Source organism: Tauraco erythrolophus, chromosome Z (genome assembly GCF_009769465.1).
Source record: "Tauraco erythrolophus isolate bTauEry1 chromosome Z, bTauEry1.pri, whole genome shotgun sequence".
NCBI lineage: Eukaryota > Metazoa > Chordata > Aves > Musophagiformes > Musophagidae > Tauraco > Tauraco erythrolophus.
The window spans coordinates 10869108-10889564 of NC_141496.1; the positions used below are offsets into that span (position 1 = coordinate 10869108).

At 47.1% G+C, this 20457-nt stretch overlaps 1 protein-coding gene across 1 annotated transcript; it reads right to left on the reverse strand.

The window, feature by feature from the left end:
- Nucleotides 1-861: 861 nt before the first annotated feature.
- Nucleotides 862-16632, reverse strand: LOC147526318 (uncharacterized). Its single transcript, XM_086629948.1, has 6 exons — nucleotides 16578-16632; nucleotides 5390-5860; nucleotides 2566-2706; nucleotides 2076-2144; nucleotides 1430-1520; nucleotides 862-1069 (listed from the first exon to the last, which is right to left on the reverse strand). The coding sequence occupies exons 1-6, from the start codon at nucleotides 16630-16632 to the stop codon at nucleotides 862-864; spliced, it is 1035 nt and encodes a 344-aa protein (XP_086486074.1).
- Between the last annotated feature and the right edge of the window lie 3825 nt (nucleotides 16633-20457).

A 20457-nucleotide genomic window follows, 5' to 3' on the forward strand; every position in this document is an offset into this window, starting at 1 on the left:
GAAAAAAAAAAGAGTATTACTACTCTAGATGGGAGCAATATATCTGTGCATCGACTATTCCATAGGACTACAGGAAATCAGAGACTGAAGCTGGTATGAAACGGCTGGGTAGTGTAATATCCCCGACAAGCATCACCATTGTTACTTGTCATTCCACGTAAAGAAAGAGGTTGTGCGTTACAATAAAGTCTAATACATTCTACATATGGAAATGTTTTGAGAGGCACATACTCTCTCAGCAGGACTCTTGCAGTGATGCAGAGAGGACAATGGAATGCTAACTTTTAAGTTAGAAAAATGACTTGCTGTTACTTAATTGATAACTTAGTGGGGGGAGTGTTTTGGCAGATATCTGGAGGAGAATCTTTAGAGTCCTGAAGGCAGTGCTTGCTAGTTACATTCTCACATTGACAAAGTAACTGACAGCCTTCTGTGTCTGTTGGCAGCTAGTTTTACTTTAAAAAGGATTTAAGGATCATCAGGACTTCTGTTTTTCACCTTGCACCTTGTCTCCAAGGACTTACTTTCTCATGTTCTCAGTAACTCTAGAGTTTCAGGGCAATGGACAGTTGCATCTGGCAAGAGTCTCAGCATCTTTTAGCTAAATCTGGGTTTCGTTACAGGTTAAATCAGCTCTGAAAGAGCTAAGCAGCGTGTGCCTATACAAACCAAACAGTCTGCTTTGCTGGCTTCAACCTTGTGCTGTGCAAGGAGATTGTTCTCAAGTGTTAAAAAAAAAACAAAACAGCGCTCACAACTCCCTGTCAAAACATCAAGGCTAGGGAGGAGATTGGCTACGGTGGCACTCTTCCTGGTGGGAAGAGTGATGCAGGATGGAACAACAGCTCCATTGTTTCGGAGCTAGTCCATTTGATAATTGGCATTATCAAAAAGAGGAGTGACAGTCCCATCTTTCCATTCAATGAGGATCTCTCCGTGCCTCAAGGAAGGGGAGCGAGATGGTGGAAGGTACAACTGGGGACCTCTTCGTAAGGGAGACGGCTCCCGTAAGTCAGCTCTGCTGCTGTTGGCTGGGGAGTTTTTCAGAGCAGAGAGGATTTTCTTCTTCCTAGGAGGAGAGAGAAGAGGGAATGTAACTACTTCTGCCTGCTGCTTGGTTGCTGCTCCATGTCAACTGTTTCAGCAACTGTCGTGCCCACGTTCCCTAAACCTTCAGGGATGGCACGAGATGTGCAGGAGAGGAGGACGCAACATTGGCGGCTGCATTTGGATGGGATAGTGAGTGGGAGGGAGAAACAGGGTGGAAGAGAGGAGAAATCATCAAAGGCAACATCAGGAGTGATCAGACTCATCTACTCAGAGCCAGATCCTTCAGGTGTGGGATAGGGAAGGGTGCCAAGATCAAGACTTTTGTTTTTAAATACTAGACAGGGAAGTGGCAAACTGAACAAACCTGAACCTCACTTACTTGTTGTAATGAACATTGAGTGTCAGTATTATTAATCCCAGTATGAATGCCAAGGGGCTGAGGACCAGCATGGCCGTTTTCCAGTTGGTGCCTAAAAGAATATCACAGTAAACAATCATGCATTTCCTGTACCTGTCCCAGTTCTTGTCCAATAGCCACAATTGCCACAAAAAACGCCTGAAATGTCTCTGAAAACTAGCAGGTGACAGGAAAAATGCTTTGTCCATAAGATCAACATCTTACAGCTGCTTTACACTGCACAGCACCCGTCTGCTGAAAATGGCCACAAAAAAGTTTTCTTTCTTCCTAGGAGGACAATAACTATTCTGCCTCTCAGCTATGCAGCTCTCCAATACGAAATAAGAAGGTCTGGGGGAAGGCACCAGTGCTCTTGGTTATCTGTTTCTCCTGGTTTGTTGAGACAAACTATTTGCATGTTTTTACTCACTTTTGTACTGCAGGCTTGGGAGATTCATTTAATCCTAAAAGGAGTTTTTCTGACAGGTAATTTGGTGCCCTTGTTCCCTACTGAGCATCCTCAGCAGGACCCAGGGGGTTGTAACTCTGTGTTCATGAGAAGGTCAGGGAAACTGGTGAAAATTCATCCACCTCATCTCTTTCTCCTCTGGCTGATCCCTGGACCTACCTGCAAGCCTGGCCCCAGCATTTTTCCCTCGATTTCCATGGTGCTTTTTAGAATGATTGTGGGATGCATCTGGGGGAAGAAGCAGAGAGATGCAGATTAGCAGCTTCCACTGTTGGACCCGAGGAAGGTCCAACTTCCTGCTGGGGCTGCACTATAACCACAAATACCCTTAGTGTGGAGATGGAAGGGAAAATAAAACGTTCTTGTTCTTCAGCATTCCCCAGCCACAGATATTTTTTCTCCTAGAACATCTGGTGGCTGAGCCTGCAGGTTAAGACTATGGCCTTATCACTGAACCACTTGCCAAGGCAAACATCTCAACCTGTTGCATGGGAGCAAAGCCTTGAACCACTCAGTGGTACACATGGAAGTTCTTCAGAAGTACTCAGGTACTTACCACCACTAACAATACTTGAGCAATCTCTAGATGCCACCTCCACTTTCCTTCCTGCTGTTCTCACATATGCATTGAGAAAAGAAAAGTGCTCACCCTCATTTGCCGGGAGATATGCCTGTTTGGTCTTTGCTGGAGATACTGTGCTGTTAAATTTGTTAGCCAGAGGTGGGTCAGTCAGTCTCACAGAAGATTCTCTGTCCACAGAATCCGTCTTTGATGAATCAATGCTTTTCGCTGAGAAGGAAATAAAGCAAAGATGTGTGTGATTATCGTTTACTTTTTGTACAGAAACATGGAAACGCGCAGTGCACGGCACGGGAAGGGAACCCAGCCCTGCCATGTTAATCCTCTACCCTGCAAGGCGAGCAGGACGTGGTGCAATAGCGATCACCTCCTCCTGTGCATCAAGGGCCTTCAGTTCTCACAGATTTCAAAGATTAAATGAACTTTTCAAGACTGTATCCATTGCCAAAGCAGAGCTTGTTTTCTGTGGTAAGTAAAGTCATTGGTCTAAAACTATGAATGCAACACCAGCTGTTAAACGATGAGGTGGAAAGAAAAGGGTGGATGAACTACTTAAGGATTTGGTTTAATGGGAGATTAGGGACGGTTGGACTGGATGATCTCGAAGGTCTTTTCCAACCTAGAAATTTATGAATCTATGAGGTGTGAGGAAGAGGCAAGTGGAAGCATCACAGGTATTACCAACATAGCAGATGAAGAAATGTGATCAAAGAGTGGTAAATAGTCCATATCTCTTGCAAAGCTCAACGGCATCTTCTGCCTTGCTAGTCTTACTGCAGAAGTAGGGTGTGTGGGGTAGCAACTACTGCTAGAGGGGAGACTGGGAAATCTTGTGGCAGCAATAGTCACTCCTCTCCTGCACTGATGCATGTGGCAAGATCAAGAAACCCCACTGCTTACCCCAACCTCCTCCCTTCCTGTGGCACACGCATCCGTGGCTACAGAGCTGTCATTTATTGAGCAAATAACCCTCCGAAGTAAAAGTTGTCTGTCGATGGTCAACTGAAACTTGGGTAGAAAGACCTAAACAAACACGTAGGACTCTGATGTTGTTACTGAGTAGTCAGAGGTTCCCGCCAGTAGACTCTGAACCGTGGGGCTGATAGGGATATTATCAGTTTGCACAAGACACCCTAACTGGCACAACCTGATTCAAAGCCTGCTTTGTGTTTACCCTTGCAGCCTTATTTGGGGAGCCTGGCTCGCAGGCAGCCCTGGGCTGCCAGGAACATTGCCTTGGGGAATGCAAACTCCCTTTTCACATGCCTTTTTCCCATATCTTAAATGTCCCACGCATTTCCTAGCCTATATTTAACTACCTTATTATGGTATCTCATTTGTATTGGCTGTATTTACCTTCATGTTAAACAAACACTAACACTTGTGACTACTGTGGTAATTACATGTTAACCTTCTAGTTGGCTAATTAAAAACCTCAGTAAAAAGGCCATCTTATCTGCACATGACAGCCAAAAAAGCTATCATATCTCTTTTTATTTCAAGTTAGATATAGCCTATTTGTGTCAAAAGGTTGTACTCATAATTCCTTTGCTTATGCCAGCCAGGTTCATCCCATATTTTCTTTACTCAATTCTGCAACGCTAAAAATCTCATTGGGGCCATCAAGCCTTACGGTAATGAACAGCCTTATGTAAGAGAAATAATTTGCCCTGAGGAAGGCTGGGAACCTTATCACCTACAGAGTGGACAAACACAGAAAAGTCATTATGAATGCCAGCTTTTTTCTGGTCCCTGGAGTGGAAGAAGGGAGAGGAGGAGAGGATGAGGGGAGGAACTGAGTGTGATTTTCAGGACTCAGTTCTGCACACAACTTCACAAGAAAAGTCCTGAAACCACCTTTCTTTGCATAAGGGTCTAATTGAAAGAGGGAAACAGATGGGACCATGAATTATCAGTGGTCTGCAATGGGCGTCACTGGCCATCTGACAAATGATGACAGTTATATCTTGGTGCAATGACCATGCCCAATGTTTTTCAGCCTAGTGTCCAACATCTAAACCTATGACAGGACCAGGGTTTCTGCCCTTTTTGTGTCCAGTCTAGGCAGAGGATAGTGAACACTCATAAAGGCAGAGATTAGGTTATTTTTAACAGAGGCCAAGGCTATGAAACTGATAATATAAAACTGATTTTTATAATTTTTGGTGTCATATTCTATGTTTTCTTAATGCAAAGGGACAGAGATCAGAACTTTAACCACTTCCCAGTACTTCTGTGTTGTCTAGTCTCTTTATGGTTATATCAGACACCAGGAATGAGGTTCACTTTTTTGAAGATCATGAGAGCATAGGGTGAAGGTTAGAACCGTGGTTTCATTAGTGATAGGTGCCTGTTGTGGTCTGGCAGGAGATAACTGCAATGTGTTCTTAGAACTGAAGCAGCAATTTCTCATTTAAAATGTAGCTGCTTCTCAATAACTCATACAAATTTAAAAGAGGTTTTCAACTGTTTTCAGCTTTCTTATTACCAAAAATGACATCCCAAAGTACCAAATGCCTCTTTGAAGTCTCAAGCGCCTGACTTTATGGGACTTCCTTGGTTGTTTTTGGACAAGCAATTCCAACTATTCTTAGCTCCGGGCACCAATTCAGATGAACTTTCCAAAATACTTGACTTTTGCCTGTCATCAGAAATACAACTGGGGTTTAGAGACCTGATCTTGTAAGGTGTTGTGTGCTTTCTGGAAAACACTGAACAGCAATTACTGGAAACCGGTGGTACCAAGTGGCTGAGCTGACTTGGAGTCGTTTGGTCTCACCAGATGGGGCCGAAGTGAACATGAGTTAGAATGATGAATGCAAGCCTGGTGTTAGGTGGCTTGGATGACATGTAATGTTAGATGTTACCTGATGCTAAATCGACCTCATCTTACTTTCATAGATCCACACACGTGTGTCTACAGGTTGTTGAGTTGGTTTGCTGGATCTCAGAACTGCTCTCCGGGCAGCAGCACAGATGGTTTCATCTGCTAAAGTCTTCCACCTGCTGAATTTGTCCTTCTCCCTTGAGACAAAGACCTTGTGGCCTCCTTCCTTGGTGTTGAGGTAGAAGCCCAAGCTCTGCAGAGTCAAGTGTCCCTTCTTGCTGCAGGACCACGCTTGGCGTTCCTGGTCCCCGCAGGGCTCCAGCTTGACCAGGGCGTACTCTCGGGTCTTGCGGGCCGACAAGCACAGCTTTGTTTGAAAGCTGATGATGGTCTTGGTGGTGGGGTCCCAGCTCCACTGCTGATGCTGGGAGTACACGTTGCAGTCAGCCAGGTTGATGTCGTTGGTCTCGTGGTGGGAGATGCGAATGCACTTTTCCAACCGGGTGTTCCTTATGAGGAAGCCTTGTCCCTCTGCTACTGCGGTACAATCAGAGCACGCTTTAGTACTGTGCATGTCTGAGGCAAACGTGTCTTCTGAGCACCAGACATTGTAAACGCCCTGGGGAAGCGGAGATGTAACCCACCAATCTTTTCCTGGGTGGGCATGCCTAGGTAAACAGTTCTCCCAGCTTCCTAATTCCCCAGAGTGACATTTCTTTAAAATACAGGGTGTGCAAATAGCCAGGAGCAATACTAGAGAGAAACAGCGATGACATAAGTAACCCATGTAAGTAATGGGGAAAAAAATCACCATCTTTGACAAGCTGTTCTATTATGAAACATTGGCCTGTATATATGTAATTCAACATTTCAACTGGTTATAGCTTTAAAGAGGTACCCATCCTTCTCTCCCTCCAAAATAACTTGATAGTTTGGGGTTTTTTTGCCCCTATCTGGATCAAATCTTTTGTATGAAAAAAAGCAATTGAAACCCCTGAATTCCCCAGATGCTATTCATCTGGGGCAAATTAGGCCACCTTGAGCTACTGTTTCCATTAAGTGGCTTCTGGTGATACTACAGTGTTGTAACCCCAGCCAAAATGAAGCATAATGCAGCTGCTTGCTCACTCCCTGCCCCCAGCAATGGGATGGGGAGGAGAATCAGAAAAAAAACCTCGTAGATTGAGGAAAAGACAGTTTAATAGGACAGGGGAAAAAAAAAAGAGGTGTACAAAACAAGTGATGCACAGTACAATTGCTCCCCACCTGCTGACCGATGTCCAGCCTGTTCCCGAGCAGCAATTGCACTGCCGCCAGCCAGCTCCCCAGTTTATATGCTGAGCATGACATTATAAGGTACAGAATATCCCTTTGGCCAGTTTGGGTCGGCTGTAATGGCTATACTTCTTCCCATCTTCTTGTGCACCTGGCAGAGCATGGGAAGCTCAAAGTCCTGACTGCTCAGCAACAACTGAAAACATCAGTATAGTATCAGTATTGTTCTCATACTAAATCCAAAAACATAGCACTATACCAGCTACCAAGAAGAACGTTGGCTCTATCCGAGCTGAAACCAGGACAAACAGCCACGCTGGGCTAAAACTATACCCCATGAGAAGTCTGGAAGCACTTGGCTGACACAGCTCGTGTAAGTACTGAAATAAATTTCCATTTAGCACACTTGGTGTTGTTCTTTGCTCCTCAGGCATCAAGGTACCATTTTTAAGGATCCCTTTGTAAGAGGGAGCCATTACAGCCACCCCACAACAGACACACAATTTGAAGCAATTTCTGTAATTGCTTGTTGCTTTAATAGCAACAGGTCTCAACATCTCTGGTAACTTGGGATGGATATCATCCTGTTAGCTGCACAATTGCCCTGATTTTCAGTACAAAATCATCAGGTGTGGCCTGTGAACATCCTGAGCAAAATGTTAAATGCTAAACCATCTGTCACTGATGGGGGTGTACCTTCTGCTGTGTATTTTATGCCTAAGACAGAGGGGTAGAAATAAAAGTTTCAAGCTTCTGCACATTCTGAGAGATCTTTTAATTTTAATTACAACTAACGCATGGTAATTCCCAGCTTTTGCGGTGACTTTGTTTCCCTCTTTTCCCCAGTAGTTGGAGTTATAAAATCCCCATCAGCATACAGTATTGAGCATAAAAGTAAGAGGAGACTGAAAGGTGATGTTACACAAGAACACTGATGTTTATCTCAACAGCTATTCCTGCAGAGTTTCTCCTCCCAAAGCAAAGAACAATACTTTTCCCTGGCAGCAAGTATTTGGCTCAGTACCTGAAAAAACTAATGACGATGTAAACAGAAGCCGGTACACAATACCAAGGGTATGAACAATAGCTTAAAAGAGCTCTCATGTTTTCGCTCAGGAAATTCTAGAGATCTGCTAGATTAATAGTGTCTGGGGCTTCTTAAACCAGAAGCGGCTCGGTCGGCTCAGCCTGAATGTGTGGGGCGAGACAGCCAGAAACCCCAGTACGACTCCTGTGCTGGCTCTGAGATGAGGATGGATGTGTGCATGCTGGGATATTGAGTTTCATGGACCTGTGATAGCCATCGATCCAGAAAATTCCTGCCAAGCCCATGTGCCCAAATGGAAATTTAATTTCTGGGGATCTGTGGACAGCTCGCTAGTCCTGTCCTCTTTACCCCGCATTGGAGGCCAGACAGAGGGAAGATGTTTACTGCACCTTAGACTTGAGTTTCTGCCAGCTTCCAAAAGCAGAAGAAATGTCTCATATATAATCTCCCATAATCTTTAGAAAATCCAAAGAGATTAATACGATCCCCGCAACGTGTTTTTTTCTAGGCCCTGAAATTCAGGTTTCTCACCTCTTTGCTTCATCTTAACTGGCAGAAAACCATTTCCAAAGTAATGATGTGAGAGCCACACAAAAATGTAACAGGGGAACATGAGGACTGTGCTGGGTCAGATAAAATGTCAGCTGAGCCCAGTTCCTATCTCCAGCACTGGGCATTAGCATTTGCTAATAGCGGAAGAGGGTGAGGATCAGACAAGGTGAAGATCAGAGGAACCAACAAGGAGACGTGCTTTGCTCCACCTTGTTCTCACTAACAATGAAGGGCTGTTGGGGAACATGACACTCAAGGACAGCCTTGGCTGCAGAGATCATGAAACGATAGAATTCAAGATACTTAGAGAAGCAAGGAGGGTGCATAGCAGGCTCACTACCCTGGATTTCAGGAGAGCAGACTTTAGCCTCTTCAGGGATCTCCTCGCTAGAGTACAACGGGATGAAGCCCTGGAGGGAAGAGGGGCCAAAGAAAGCTGGTTAATATTCAAGGATCACCTCCTCCAAGCTCAGGAGCGGTGCATGCCAACAAAGAGAAAGTCAGGTAGGAACACCAGGAGGCCCGCATGGATGAACAAGGAGCTCCTGGACCAACTCGGACACAAAAAGAAGGCCTATAGGGGGTGGAAGCAAGGACAGGTAGCCTGGGAAGAATACAGAGCGATTGTCCAAGCAACCAGAGATCAGGTTAGGAAAGCCAAAGCTCTGATAGAATTAAATCTGGCCAGGGACATCAAGGACAACAAGAAAAACTTCTATAGATATGTCAGTGATAAAAAGAGATCTAGGGAAAATGTAGGCCCTCTCCGGAAGGAAACGGGAGACCTGGCCACCCGGGATATGGAGAAGGCTGAGGTACTCAATGACTTCTTTGCCTCAGTCTTCACTGGCAAGAGCTCCAGCGGCACAGCCCAAGTCCCAGAAGGCAAAGGCAGGGACTGGGAGAATGAAGAACAGCCCGCTGTAGGAGAAGATCAGGTCCGAGACCATCTAAAGAACCTGAAGGTGGACAAGTCCATGGGGCCAGACAAGGTGCAGCCGCGGGTCCTGAGGGAACTGGCAGATGAAGTTGCTAAGCCACTATCCATCATATTTCAGAAGTCGTGGCAATCTGGTGAAGTTCCCAGTGACTGGAAAAGGGGAAATGTAGCCCCCATCTTTAAAAAGGGGAAAAAAGAAGACCCAGGCAACTACAGGCCAGTCAGTCTCACTTCTGTGCCCGGCAAGATCATGGAGCAGATCCTCCTGGCGACTATGCTGAGGCACATAGAAAATAAGGAGGTGATTGGTGACAGCCAACATGGCTTCACTAAGGCCAAATCCTGCCTGACTAATTTGGTGGCCTTCTATGATGAGGTTGCAGCATTGATGGATAGGGGAAGAACAACTGACATCATCTACCTGGACTTATCCAAAGCATTTGATACTGTCCCACACGACATCCTTGTCTCTGAACTGGAGAGACATGATTTTGATGGATGGACCACTCAGTGGATAAGGAATTGGCTGGATAGTTGCACTCAAAGTGTTGTGGTCAACGGTTGAATGTCCACGTGAAGGCCAGTGACAAGTGGTGTTCCTCAGGGATCAGTACTGGGGTCAGTGCTATTTAACATCTTTGTTGGAGACATGGAGAGTGGAATCGAGTGCACCCTCAGCAAGTTTGCAGATGACACCAAGTTGTGTGGTGTTGTGGACATGCTGGAGGGAAGGGATGCCATCCAGAGGGACCTTGAGAGGCTGGAGAGGTGGGCCTGTGAGAACCTCATGAAGTTCAACAAGGCCAAGTGCAAGGTCCTGCACGTGGGTCGGGGCAATGCCAAGCACAAGTACAGGCTGGGCGGAGAATGGATTGAGAGCAGCCCTGAGGAAAAGGACTTGGGAGTGCTGGTGGATGAGAAGCTCAACAGGAGCCGGCAATGTGCACTGGCAGCCCAGAAAGCCAGCTGTATCCTGGGCTGCATCCAAAGAAGTGTGGCCAGCAGGTCAAGGGAGGTGATTCTGCCCCTCTACTCTGCTCTCGTGAGACTCCACCTGCAGTACTGTGTTCAGCTCTAGAGTCCCCAGCACAAGAAGGACATGGAGCTGCTGGAGCGGGTCCAGAGGAGGGCCACAAAGATGATCTGAGGGCTGGAGCACCTCTGCTATGAAGACAGGCTGAGAGAGTTGGGGCTGCTCAGCCTGGAGAAGAGAAGGCTCCAGGGTGATCTTATAGCAGCTTTCCAGTACCTAAAGGGGGCCTACAGGAAAGCTGGAGAGGGACTTTTTACAAAGGCATGTAGTGATAGGACAAGGGACAATGGATTTAAACTGAAAGAGGGCAGATTTAGATTAGATATAAGGAAGAAATTTTTCACTCAGAGGGTGGTGAGGCAGTGGAACAGGTTGCCCAGACAAGTTGTAAATGCCCCATCCCTGGAAGTGTTCGAGGCCAGGCTGGATGAGGCTTTGAGCAACCTGGTGTAGTGGAAGGTTTCCCTGCCCATGGGAGGGGGGTTGGAACTAGATGATCCCTTCCAATTCTAACTATTCTATGATTCTATGATTTTATGATTCTATTATTTATGCTCTCTCTAGGTTGCTCCTCTAAATCTTTTTGGTTTTTTTTTTTTTTCCTTTTTCTTGCTTGGAAATGACTGTGCATTTGAAGGTTTTAATTTTTTTAAGAGATTTTGAAGAGCATTGCAGTTTAACTCAGCCAGCAGATTTGTGTTTTGTTCTCTGTGTACAGTCTTTGATGGTATACGTTCCCCTCTAAAGAATTGTTGTGTTGCCTATATGTTAACAGCAAGCATTGTGTCTTCCCATGTTGTCTACTGGCCTTTTGCACTTTTTGGCTGCCCCTCTCTACCAGCGTCCTTGGTTTTATGCAAGTCTCAGTTTTCAGAGACTCACCTCACCAAAGGTCCTGCTACTGAAGTGCCTTCCTTTGAGATTTGTATAGCTCGTCAGGAGCGTATGACACCAAGTTATTAATAGATTTTTATCTTCACACTGTATCTCAGGTCCAAAAGAATAACCACCATTTTAGAGCTTGGGAACAGAAGTCTAGCTAAACTTTGCTTGGTTCAACATTACATGGGAGGGTGGCAGCAGAGCTGGGGCCATAATCCTCTTTTGAGCGTCTTCCCTATCAACAGTACTGCCTTGCATGACACTGAGCTCTCAGTAAGGCTGGCCATCAACAGCAGGATTTTCCTTGAGATGTTTTGTGCAATCCTTGCCAAGATGTGAGCCTGTGTCCATCATGCAGATTCACCACCCACTACCCATATATTACTGCTTTCCTGATATGAGATGTTGGCTATCTAAGTGAGCAATTTACCATTAGATATATGTAACTGGCAGCAATCATTGCATATGCCCCATATGGTTATAAGGGGTAGACCCACAAATAAAGCTGGAGTATATTTACGTTGGGATACACATCAGGCACTGAGAATCCTTACTCAGGAGGCAAAAGGACTTTTTTACCCAGCGCTGCCAAGTCCCACTCTCCAGCAACTCTGCAAATAAGGCCATCAGCCCTAACATTTCAGGAATGTTAACCTGGAGCAAGCAGAGCATCCAGTGTACTCCCTGGAGGTAGGATTCAGTGTCTCTGGAAAATGCCAGCCTTGCCCTCAGAGCCTGAGTAGATGCCAGCTTTGATTTGCTCATACTTGAACATTTTGACCTCTTCATATTTTTAGGAACAAACTAAACAATTTCTAAAGGCGCTTGATGCCAGCTTGTTTGTCCTATGATACTGCCACTCTGTCTGTTACAAGAAGGAAAAATAAGCAAATATAGTCCCCTGCCTCTCTGCAGCATGGCCACCCTTGGGACATACTGTTCCTTGTAGGATTAGGGGAAAAAACTGCAATGCTCCTAATTTAGGTAATGCCTATTAGGATGCGTATTGGGTAAGAGCTCTGTGTTATGGGCGCTTAGTTACTAACATCTTGCTAGCTAGTTAGAATCATCACTAATAAGTTTTGATTTTGCAGTCAGTACCTATCACCGGCTGTCTTTGAATCTGTATCCTGTCACGAGCACATGTAATAAAATTTGTCATCTGTACACATAAGTTTCCGGAAACTTCAACGATTGATGCAGGGAACATAAGGGATTTGGCCCGGTGTCGCTGCTCATGAGGGTCCCTGAATAGGTCAGGTGATCACCCTCCGACTTAGTGGGGTGTCCAGAGGGATTTGTCCCAGTGACACTGTCAGCGTAAGCCTGACAGACTGGTCATATTGTAAAGGGTTTGAGGTAACCCCCCTTCTCCTTAAACGGGGTGTGGCAGGTGGATCAGGTACAAGGGTCTTGTTTTTCTTGGGAAGCTGGTAGAATGGTCAAATTGAAAAGGGCTCCAGGTGGTTCCCCCGGCTCTGTCCTCTTACGGACCTAACATTGTGTCTTAATGTGACAGGATCCCTCACCAGGATTCAAATTCAGGACTAAATGTTCAGTGGGGCTCCTGTAGCACATCTACAAAACCAGGCGGTATAGAAAGACATTGAATGAAGACAGGAGAGACTTTCATGTGACTAGCTACAGCAGCAGGCGCAATTCGCTACGATGGCCTGAGGTTATCGTATCGTGCCATGATGCCTCTTCTGAACAGGAGGGGAAGCTGTTTCTGAGCTGCCCTGGGCCCTGGGTCCCAGCAGGCTGTTTCCACCTTCTGCAGAGGGTCAGGACCAGATAGCAAAGAGAAGATGCAGTAGCAGAAGAGGGAAACTCTCAGTTAAGGCAGGAGGGTTCCCTATGCAGATGTAGCTCAGTGCAAGATGTTGCCCTGTAAGATCACTTGTAGGAACATTACATTGAATCTAATTGAAGCAAGCAGCTTGAGATGCCATCATGTATGGACAAACAAGGCCCCAAATAAGTGACCAGAAGCAGACTTGAATACAGCCCAGCAATAATTGCTTCTCATTAAAAGATCTCCCTCCATTGAAGGGAGCAAGCCCCTCTCTGCTGCTCACACGGGAGACCAGCCCAGGGCCATGGGATGAGGAAGTCAAAAATATCTGGAAGACACTTTCTGTTCTAAGAGGGGTGTGGTGATCCAGATGTATTTGGTCAAAGGCAGGAAATCCCGATGTGCACAGGGAAGCAGTGAGACTGGCACTCTATTGTCTATTTTGCCTGAATTTACACCCAAGATGAGCATGGCAGGAGGTGAGATTAGGTATTTTTTTGAAAAACAGGCTGTTGACTAGAACCAATATTAGCTTTATTTTGCCCTGGTCCTCCCTCAGCCTATGACTGTGCTTAGTTGGATGTAAAGTATAGAGATGGAGCCAGATGGAGCCCAGTGAGTCCCTGTTGGTGAGCAAACAGGCGTCTGCCTGTCGGGCCCAGCAGAACAGGCAGAACTGGAGCTGGGTGAGCAGCTACCTGGCAACTGGGAGCTCTGGGTTTATGGGAGCACAATTTCCATCACTTCAGCCAGCACATCAGCTCTTATCAAGCTGTGTCATTTTTATAGAGAAGTCAACAAAGCCTACTGGTAACTGCCAGTAATTAGCTGCCAAACAGCTTGTCCATGCAAGTACTCAATTGCAAATACTTCTTGGTCTGCACTCAGATTATTTTCCAGTAACATCTCTCCGAGAGTAGTTCCCAGCTGTTGCTTCTGGGAACCACACCGGCCTGCGTTTTTTCCCAACTGTTGCTACTTTCTTAAGAGTATCTTGCTTTTGATTCACTAACAAGGCTTTGTATCTTTCCACATTACTGCAAGGTCCACTTGCACCAAGTGTCTCAGCAAAGGCCTCCAAGGGAGCAGAGGAGCCATAGGAAAAGAAGTAAGGGTTTGGCATGGAAAAACACATGGATTAATGATGGGAAGCAAGGGAGGTTGGTGAAGTCAACACAGAGTGGATACATGTAGGGAAAACCAGTCCCTGGGAGGATATGATAGAGGTCTATAAAATCCAGAGAGGATGGGCAGGGACTGACGGGTCAGGGACTGGTCCCAGATGGACAAGGGGAATCAAGGGAAGGCTCACAGCTTGCAAGAGGTGGTTCTGCACCCAGCAGCTGTGCATCCTTGCTGCCAAAGAGAGTCTGCACAAGCCAAGGGAGGAGATCTGATAGCTACTGAAGAGTTAAACACACCAGGGTCAGGAAACCGCCGGGCAGAAAATAGTTGGAGGCTGGAAAAATATATGGAGGAGAAGTATCTGATAAGCTTGGCCTTTCTGCATCTTCGATGCGAGATGCTTAGGGCTGCCTTAGGAGAGCAAGGCATGAGGGATCAGGGAAGAGACAGCACTGCACGTGGGCACGGTGGGAAGGAGAGCAGCCCGCAGGTTATGGGAGTGGGCCAGGATGCTAAGCAGAGCCACCACCAGCCTCACACTCAGTACATGAGTTTCAAGAGTCAGTGTTAAAATGCGGCATTATTTCAGCAGTTTTCTTTCTGCTTGTGTATGCACAGATCCTGCTGGTGCCCAGCTTCCCACCACCCATCGTACCTCACCGCATTACTGTTAGGCTTGTCTTCTTAGAAAACACTTGAGCTCCTTCCCTGCTTGCAGGGACTTTCCAAAGAAACCACCGTCAGAACCAGCTTAGGCAATTCCAGGATTTCCAGTTTCCAGCAGGAAACTGAACCCTCTAAGATCTGTCGAGAGCAAGCACATCTGTTCTGCCAGCAGTTTTAAACTCAGCAGCCCAGACGTGATGGGATGGGGAGAGGCTACTGTTTGCTCTCTACTCTTTGAGCTTGCTTTGGGCATTGCCAGCTATTGGGAAGATAAATTCCTTTCTTGCAAAACAGTTGTGGTTTTATTAGTGGTCTGGCTGAAATGCATTGGCTGATCGTGTGGTTGCAACAGAAGTATCTCTCTGGAAAGGAAAAGAAATGTCTGGTGGAAATGTAATAATAAAATAAATACTAATAAATAATTACTAATAAAACATAACCACGGGGCTCCTGTTGTGTGGCAGCAGTAAAGAAACACTTTCTTCTAACACTGGACAAGATCTGTATTAGAGCAAGAGAAAAAGCAAGACCCTGAGGGCTGTTCTGCTCTCTTGACATCCCACCATGTTGTCACCAGCAAGTCCTAACCAGATCTCATGTTAACTTTTAAAAGATGCACATGTATCCTCACCCCTTAGTAGTAGAGTGACATACCCTCAGCCTAGGGCTTTTTAAAAAAAAAAAAAAGAAGAGAGATTCAATTCACTGGGTTTACTTTAACTGGCAAGATTTGAGGTGCAAAAACCAGCAGTAAATAGAGCAAAAGTCAAACCTGTAGGAGCACAAACCTCTCCTTTGACCTGGCTGCAGAGCAAACTGAGTGCTCAAAGCAGCCCATGGGACACGCACTTAGAGGTTGTGGAGCAGGGAATGGAAAGTACCTGGCTAGAGCTGCCAGTCTGAGGTTTGTCTGTAAGGAATAAACATCCCAGCTGTGCAGTCTCAATAGTTGTAGTACTCTGGTCTAGGGAGCTTGAAAATCTCTGGGCAGGTAACCTGTAAAACTTCAGGGCTGTCCTTGTAGCTTCAGAGGCCAAATGAGCCTTGAAGCACTTCAGGGATTTATTTCAATGAGTCCTTTCAACCTGGCGTCTCAGGCATAATGGCAAAATAAAAAGGGAATTACTAGCTCAAGGACTTCACCCGTTTTTAAAGAAAATAGATGCTGTACACTGCCCATGATGGGCAAGACCGTGCGTAGCGCTGCTCCCAGGTAGTTGTTCCTGGCTAGCACTGCTCTGGCTCTGCAGGATGATGCTCAACAGGACTTCTGCCTTCCTCTTCTACCCATGCATGCCAAAACCAAGGCTGCTTAGATTGAAAATACTTGTGTGTATGGGCACAACATAGGATTCGAGCAACCTCAGTGAGCAGCTGAATGTTAACATGAGCCACTACAAAGTTTGCTCCGTGGAGATGAGCCGAGCAGACTCTGCAGCTCCCCAGCACATCCCACTCCCAGCCGATCACCACAGGAGCAGACTAACGCAATGAGGTCCTGCTCCTCTTCCCACCATCCTCTCCCATCCTGCCAGCAGGCTCTGAGCCCACTCATCTCTGCTGGGAAGGAGCAGTTGGGACAGAGAACAAACGGAGTGCTTGGGAGGTCACTTGGTGCCTGCCTCATTCCCAGAGCAGGTTTATTCATCTGCTACTCTTAGCAGTTTAAGAGCATTTTATAAAAGCGACCAGCATGATGCCACAGTGTCCTTGGGCAAACCATCCCAGCACCTTGCCAGCTTGTCCTTCACTCTGCTGTACCCCTCCATTTAATCCCATTTTAAATGCTGCCTTAAAATGTGCCCTTAAACACTTATTTTACAGCTGGTGGGTTCAAAGCTTTGCAGCCCAAGCAACACTTCAGCAGGAAAGCAGGTTAAAACCTGTGAGGCAGCTCACTTCCCACTTTCCAGCTACCCCAAAGGAGGAGAAACTTACCCTCAAGCCAAGGAAGGAGGCAAATACAGCCCAGGCTCAGCCTGAAAAGCTCCATGGTCTGCCAGCACAGTGAGGGAGAAGGAGCCCCCGAAGCCTCTCGCTCACGAAGAGTGCCAGGCGGCTCTCTTTCCCCCCTTCTTCTGTCATTCACAGCAGAAAAACCTGCCGGGAAGAGAAAAACTCTTTTATCTTAGTGCTGGAGACTTGGCAGCCGGCTTATCAGCAAAGGATCAGCTTGGAGACGCAGTCCCGCTCAGCGGTTATCCCTTAGGAGAAATCATATGACGAGCCAGGATGGGGGGGACACCGGACCAAGATGCTCGCAGCCGCTGAGCTCGCTCCTTAGCAGCTGCGGTTGCTCCCAGCAGTGAGAGCTGAATGCTAAGCAGGCTGGCAGGCTGCCCTCACCAGGGCTGGGAGAGGAGGAGGATGCAGGGCTGGCCTGGCAAGAAGAGGCAAAGGGCAGCAGGAGTGCCCAGAGGGGCGTGGGATGTCTCTGCTCAAACCCTGCGCTTGGCCATGCTGTCACCGGGTTGTTTTCTCTTTAGGGAGAATTATCACTGACAAGATGAGTTTAAGCACCATCATAGGTCACAGTGGAGATAAAACCTCACAAACCAGCTGCGGGGGTCCTGGAGCCCAAGGGCAATGGAAGGGGGACCTGAGCTCCTGGCCAGGGAGCAGGGTCCCACTGTGGGTCTGCCCTGATGCTTGCCCTGAGGGTTGCTCGGGTCAAGTTTGGCTTTTAGTGCATCAGTTTGGGCTCTGCACAGGGGGAAAACCACTGATGCCTCCCCGAGGGACAGCAGCAAAGGCTGTCCGGTGGAACAGCAGCAGTGGAAGCCAGAGTCATAATTTTGCTAGTGAGATGCTCCCATTCAGCTACATCCTCTCCGTACTTGGCTGTCCCACCTGCTCGTTGGGGTCATTCTCACCCCGATATATCATTAACCCTTTTGCATAAAAATGCCTAAAAGCGATGGCTTCACTTTTACTTTTGGGCTCGGTCCTGGATGGAACCAATGTCGCAGCTCCTAGCTCTGCCCATGAGACCAGGAGTCACTTGGAGATCTGGAGCTGTTTCATTTAGTGGCCAAGCTGTCAAATGAAAACAGCACAGCATCGGCATCCGTGCAAGGGCATGGGCTCAGGTCAGAGCCTTGCAAAGGTGCAGTTCCCTCTGTGCCCAGCCCTTGGGTGATAGCTCCCAGCCTTCCTCCTCTCAGAGGGCTTCAAAACAGACTGGCTCCAGCCCAGGCAGGTGTAGACATGGTAAGGAATATCTTACCATCAAAAAAAGGGAAGGCTGGGGAAAGTTCTTGCCCTGGCGAGGTTGCTCCTGCCTGGCTGTAGCACTGCGCTCAAGAAAAATACCACAGAATTGGCTTCTTTGTGATCCTCAGTTTCTTTTCACCATGGGAATGTGTCAAGTTGCACTAAATACTAGGCATTTTTAATTTAAAAATCACAGATGTTAGTCCTCTCCACATGACTAGGGTTGAAAATGTAAACACTCTCCACCAGGTTTGCCAAGCGAGCGTGTCTGTCCTGCAGGAGGAGGAGGAAAGGGAACAGCTCGGGCTGGAGGTTTCTCCCCATCAGACAGAGAGCATCACGGTGAATATCCTGGTGAAGATGTCACTGTGCTTTTCTACCATGGATCCTGCTATTGATCTGACTCTGGGAGCTGGTACATGTCCTGTGTTTCTTCTCCTGGCCCTTCCATCCATCTTACACAAGGAAAACTGAGACATGGAGAGGCTGTGAGTTTCCCAAAGTCATGAAGGCTGTCTCTGAGCTCCTAAATCCCAGATTTCTCTCAATCCGCTGGATCACAACTGCTTCCACACCTAGAAAGCCTTCCCCTGTACATAGAATCATAGATTCATAGAATGGTTTGGGTTGGAAGGGACCTCAAAGATCATCTAGTTCCAACCCCCCTGCCATGGGCAGGGACACCCTCCCCTACACCAGGTTGCCCAAAGCCTCATCCAACCTGGCCTTGAACACTTCCAGGGATGGGGCACCCACAACTTGTCTGGGCAACCTGTTCCAGTGCCTCACCACCCTCTGAGTGAAACATTTCTTCCTTATATCTAGTCTAAATCTCCCCTCTTTCAGTTTAAAGCCATTGGCCCTTGTCCTATCACTACACGCCCTTGTAAAAAGTCCCTCTCCAGCCTTCCTGTAGGCCCCCTTTAAGTACTGGAAAGCTGCTATAAGATCACCCTGGAGCCTTCTCTTCTCCAGGCTGAACAGCCCCAACTCTCTCAGCCTGTCTTCATAGCAGAGGTGCTCTAGCCCTCAGATCATCTTTGTGGCCCTCCTCTGGACCTGCTCCAACAGCTCCATGTCCTTCTTGTGTTGGAGACTCCAAAGCTGAACGCAGTATTCCAGGTGGGGTCTCACGAGAGCAGAGCAGAGGGTCAGAATCACCTCCCTCGACCTGCTGGCCACACTGCTTTGGATGCAGCCGAGGATACAGTTGGCTTTCTGGGCTGCCAGCGAACATTGTCGGCTCATGTTGAGCTTCTAATGCAAGGAAGGTGTCCTCTTTCTGCCAGGGAAGTCTGTCAGGGGGTCTGAGGGTCTGTCAGTCTGTCAAGAAGACAGGCCATGGGTCTGTCAGGGATCTTTGCTGTGGCTTTAGCATGGGAAGGAACATGCAAGATCAAGCTGCAGGTCTACCCCCAGGTCTGAATCCAGCAGGGACCCACAGAGGATGCCAAGAGAAAACTAAGAATATAGTAAGTGTGTCTCCTACTCTTTTCCTGCTATTTTCAGCTCAGGATTTCCCACTCCAGTGTGTTTCGCAGATCTCCTGCCTCTGTGTGATGATGGGCAGCTCAGATTTTGCACTGGGCAAGCTCCTGTCACTTCCCTGAGGAGAATGCTCATGTCCTCATTCCCACCACTTCCCTTCTTTCTGCAGCCATTTAACCTTGTCAGGACCTTCCCCTCTTATTCTGCATCTCCTGTATTCCTGCTGAGTCCTTTTAAACTCTGTGCAAAGCCTTTAGGAAATCCAGATGTTTTCGTCTCCGGGGTGTGATTCCAGCTTTTTGAAGGGTATCTTCTTGCTTCAAATAATCTCTCCCCTCTACCGTTAAGCCATGTTCACTTACTTGCCTGAAGGAAAGGAAGGAAAAGTCTCCAACTTTTCTTCTAGAGGGCACATGCTGGTGCTCCTCTTCCAATGTGATGTCTTGAAGCATCTCTGCTCAGCTGTCCCCTGGGTCTGGTGCCATCACCACTGGCTGGTATCAAGGCTGATAGTGGTCAAGCTGTCAAATGAAAACAGCACAGGGTCAGCATCCGTGCCACAGAATGCCACAGAACAGAACCCAGCTGCTCTCGTAGCTGTCCAGTGCCCTGCCCTGGGGCACTGGACCAGAGGTCTGCTCCATCTGAAGATCTGCTTCATCTGGAGATCTGCTCCGTCCAGAGATGCAACTTAGCACCACATCCAAAGGCAAATCCTTTTTTTCTGGCTTTGGAAATCTCTTAATGAGATACAGGATGTTCTCTGCCACTGAACCTCTCACTAGCACTGAATTGAGGAAAGCCTACCCTAGAAACCAATGCCATTATTAAGCCCCGGAGAAAAGTGGTCAGTCTAAAAGTGACATGCCAACACACAAAAATGAATTAGTTGAACATCAGCCACTGAGATTTTTAGGGTTTCAAAACACCACTTTGGCCTTATTTCTTATACATGAAAGAAAGTATTTGCATATAAAATTGGTCTGTAGCCTTAGAGCACGTTCTTCACAGCGCATTGGTCTGCTTACAGCTTGGGGTAGCCTCATGTGTAGGGATGGTTTCTCCAAATCGTTTCCACAGCTTTTCCCTGGCTGCCTCTAGGAGAGAGCAAGCTACT